Source organism: Elephantulus edwardii, unplaced genomic scaffold (genome assembly GCF_000299155.1).
Source record: "Elephantulus edwardii isolate Elephantulus edwardi_28Jun2011 unplaced genomic scaffold, EleEdw1.0 scaffold00191, whole genome shotgun sequence".
Taxonomy (NCBI): domain Eukaryota; kingdom Metazoa; phylum Chordata; class Mammalia; order Macroscelidea; family Macroscelididae; genus Elephantulus; species Elephantulus edwardii.
In genome coordinates this window covers 1,267,982-1,270,952 of record NW_006399941.1, presented here as the reverse complement: position 1 = coordinate 1,270,952, position 2,971 = coordinate 1,267,982, and the positions used below count along the sequence as shown (strand labels likewise).

Sequence of the window (2,971 nt, the reverse complement as noted above, 5' to 3'; positions counted from 1 at the left end):
GTATATTTTATTATTTTTGTGTGTACCATCAAATTGGATCTGACTGGTATAGGAGGAGATTGTCCCTCCTTCTCCAGCAGAGGATCTGGTGGATTTGAACGCACACCTCTGGGATTGCAGTGCAGCTTCCTGCCACTAGGCCACCAGAGCTCCCTTACTTTTTAAATTCTGATGTAGAAGATGAGGGTTGGCTCAGTCACAAAGAAAAAGAAATTCTTTAAAAAAAAGGATAGTTTTTAAAAAAACCATTATAGTGAATTGTTGTTAGGTGCCATCAAGTTAAAAATGACCCACAGCGACCCTGTGAACAATAGATCTGAACCTTGTGCCATCCTTACACTTCCGGACACACTAGAGACCTTTGCGGCAGTCACCGTGTCAGTCCACCTGGTTGAGGGTCATCCATGCTGAGCATCATGTCCTAAAGGAATAACCCCTCCTAGCAACATGTCCAAAGCATGTGAGGTGAAGCCTCATCGTCTTTGTCTTCAAAGAGCACTCTGGCTGCACTGTCTCCAAGATGTATCTGTTTGTTCAGTTGGTCGTCCACGGGGTGTTCAGCGCTCGTCTCCTATTGTAAGGGACCCTTTCCTAACCCCTCTGTCCCCATTCTTTCTCCCTAAACTTTGCCTTCGAGCTACAATGAATATACACGTTTTAAAAGCACTGATGGATTCACAGAGCGTGGGGTAAGACTTTGTGGGGCGCATCCTGTGCACTGGGGGTGTTTTGTATCCCTGGTTTCTGTTGATTCGATACCATCTGCATCCTTGTAGCCGTGACAGTTAAAAATGTCTCCAGATGTTTCCAAGTGTTCCCAGGGTTAGGGGGAGGAATCACCCCAGTTGAGAAACACTGCTCTGCAGTAATAAAAATACTTTAGAATATCATAAGGATCTATGACAATGGGCAAAGCTGAATTTGACCGGAACTTCATGATCTTAGGAAGAGTAACCTTTAAAGAAATTTCCCCACTCTTGTTGTTACGTGCCATCTAGTTGCCTGTAACTCATAGCGACCCTATCTATGCACAGCAGCTCTGAAGCCTGCCCTGTCCTGAGCCAGTCTCACTGACTCCAACACACCAACCCTCATTGCCCCAGTCACTGTATCAGTCCATCTCGTCTGGGGTCTTCCTCTCCTGAGCTGTCTTCCACCTTTTCCACTCTTAGGGGTAACAGGAACCCTTCTTTCTCAGATTGCTTAGTTAGACTTACCATGCTCCCTTGTTTAACTATGAGAAGTCCAAACGCAAACCCTCCAAATTCCACTCTTCGCACAAGAAATGATTAACTGAACTGTGTGGTCCCACTGAAGAATTAAACCCAAAATGTTTATTAAGCGAACCTGGGCCCAGCTTTCCACTTTCCCAGGTCCCTGCATTTTGGCCCACCCTTGGCCAGAGCTAACAGGTCTTTCTCTGAAAACAGGCTGGCCCGAGTAAGCTCCTCTCTGATTAACTAACCCATCACTCCATCTCTCTGTTCTGCTTCACCACACCTGGCTCTGTCTAGTCTTGCAGACTCTTTCCTTCAGAAAAGCCTTGTTCATTTTTCTGCCTCTTGACACACCTGCTGATCTTACAGTCAGCATGTTTTACTACTGCAAGGGACCCTCCCCTAACACCTCTGTCCCCTCACACCAGTTCTTTCCTCCTAAGTAAGGTCTTCCCCTGCCTAAGACTGCATTTGTTTACTCTCTGACATAACAGTGCAACTTAGCAAAATGAAGGCACTATTTGGACAGGCTGTTGAGATACGCAGCCTTCATATACATAAGCTGTCAACTTTTAGAAGAGTTAAGAAGAAAAGGAGCATACAAAATGTCATCATTTTAGCTCCATAGTTTAACACGCACCCTAACAGTGCACTTCTGTTTTGACCAACTGTAACATAGCTTTTCTACCATGGAAATCTTGTTCAGGCAGAACTGGCATTGAGTCAAATTCCAACTTGTGAGTGTCCCTACTGGTCAGAGGACAACTGCCCCAGGCAGTTTTCAAGAATGTGGATCTTTACCATAGCAGATTGCCATGCCTTCCTCCCTCAGAGCTGCTGGTGGGTTCAAACTAGTAACATCTTAATTCGCAGTCAAGTGCTTTAAGCACCATGCCACCAAATGTGTAAAACATTGACGACATAGTATGACTCAGCTGCGCAGACAAGGTCAATTTGTGAACATACAAATTACAGGTCAATGTAAAAGAACTTGTAGTGTTACTTGTATGTAAATACAGTCTTCTCTCTCATCGCTGTGGAGCCGGAATCAACTCAGAGCTGACCCTCTAGCAGGTTGTCAAAGGCTGAAAAGTGCACAGAAGGCGATTATCCCTCTTTCTCCCACAGATCAGCTGGTGGATTTGAACTGCTGAGGTTATCAGTGTAGCCCCTCACTCACTAGGCCACCAGAGGTTTTCCTTCAGTGCTTGGTAGCTAAGCCTATGTCATCACCAAGAAATATTTTTCCAGTTACGCATCACTGCTGATTTTAATCTATTTTAGTGAAAATTTAAAACTTGTTTGGAATTGGCATAGTCTTTCAGGCAATGCATTTCTAAATTCTTAAAAACTGTTTGTTCTCTTTTGCAAATTAAACATTGGCCTTGGTTCTTGTTTAAAGTATTAATTTCCTTAACATTCACTGCATAGATAATTAAAAACTCGCTCTCAGCTTTGTGTATCAACTGAGTTATTGGAAGCGCTGAAGCAATCTGACTTCACATCTGAGGGTGCTTCCTCATGAAACTCACCTGATCTGCCTTTGCTTTTTCACAGACAAAGGTTTCATAGAATTCAGCAAATTCTGGGGCATTGTCATTGACATCTAGAACTTTAATATACAGAGGCACTCGGCTGCTTTGCTTTGGATTGTCTGCAACATGTCAAAAGAAAGGAAAACACATTTATATGTTGATCACTGATTCCCAGCAGACAACACACACACACACACACACACACACACACACACACAC

At 43.9% G+C, this 2,971-nt stretch overlaps 1 protein-coding gene across 1 annotated transcript in view; it reads right to left on the bottom strand.

Annotated features, from left to right (window-relative positions):
* CDH6 (cadherin 6, type 2, K-cadherin (fetal kidney)) overlaps nucleotides 1-2,971 on the bottom strand; it is a 92,633-nt gene that overhangs the window by 8,425 nt on the left and 81,237 nt on the right. The window contains exon 8 of the mRNA XM_006896785.1: nucleotides 2,750-2,871. Coding sequence (XP_006896847.1) covers nucleotides 2,750-2,871 — 122 coding nt within the window. The remainder of the gene's footprint in view (nucleotides 1-2,749; nucleotides 2,872-2,971) is intronic.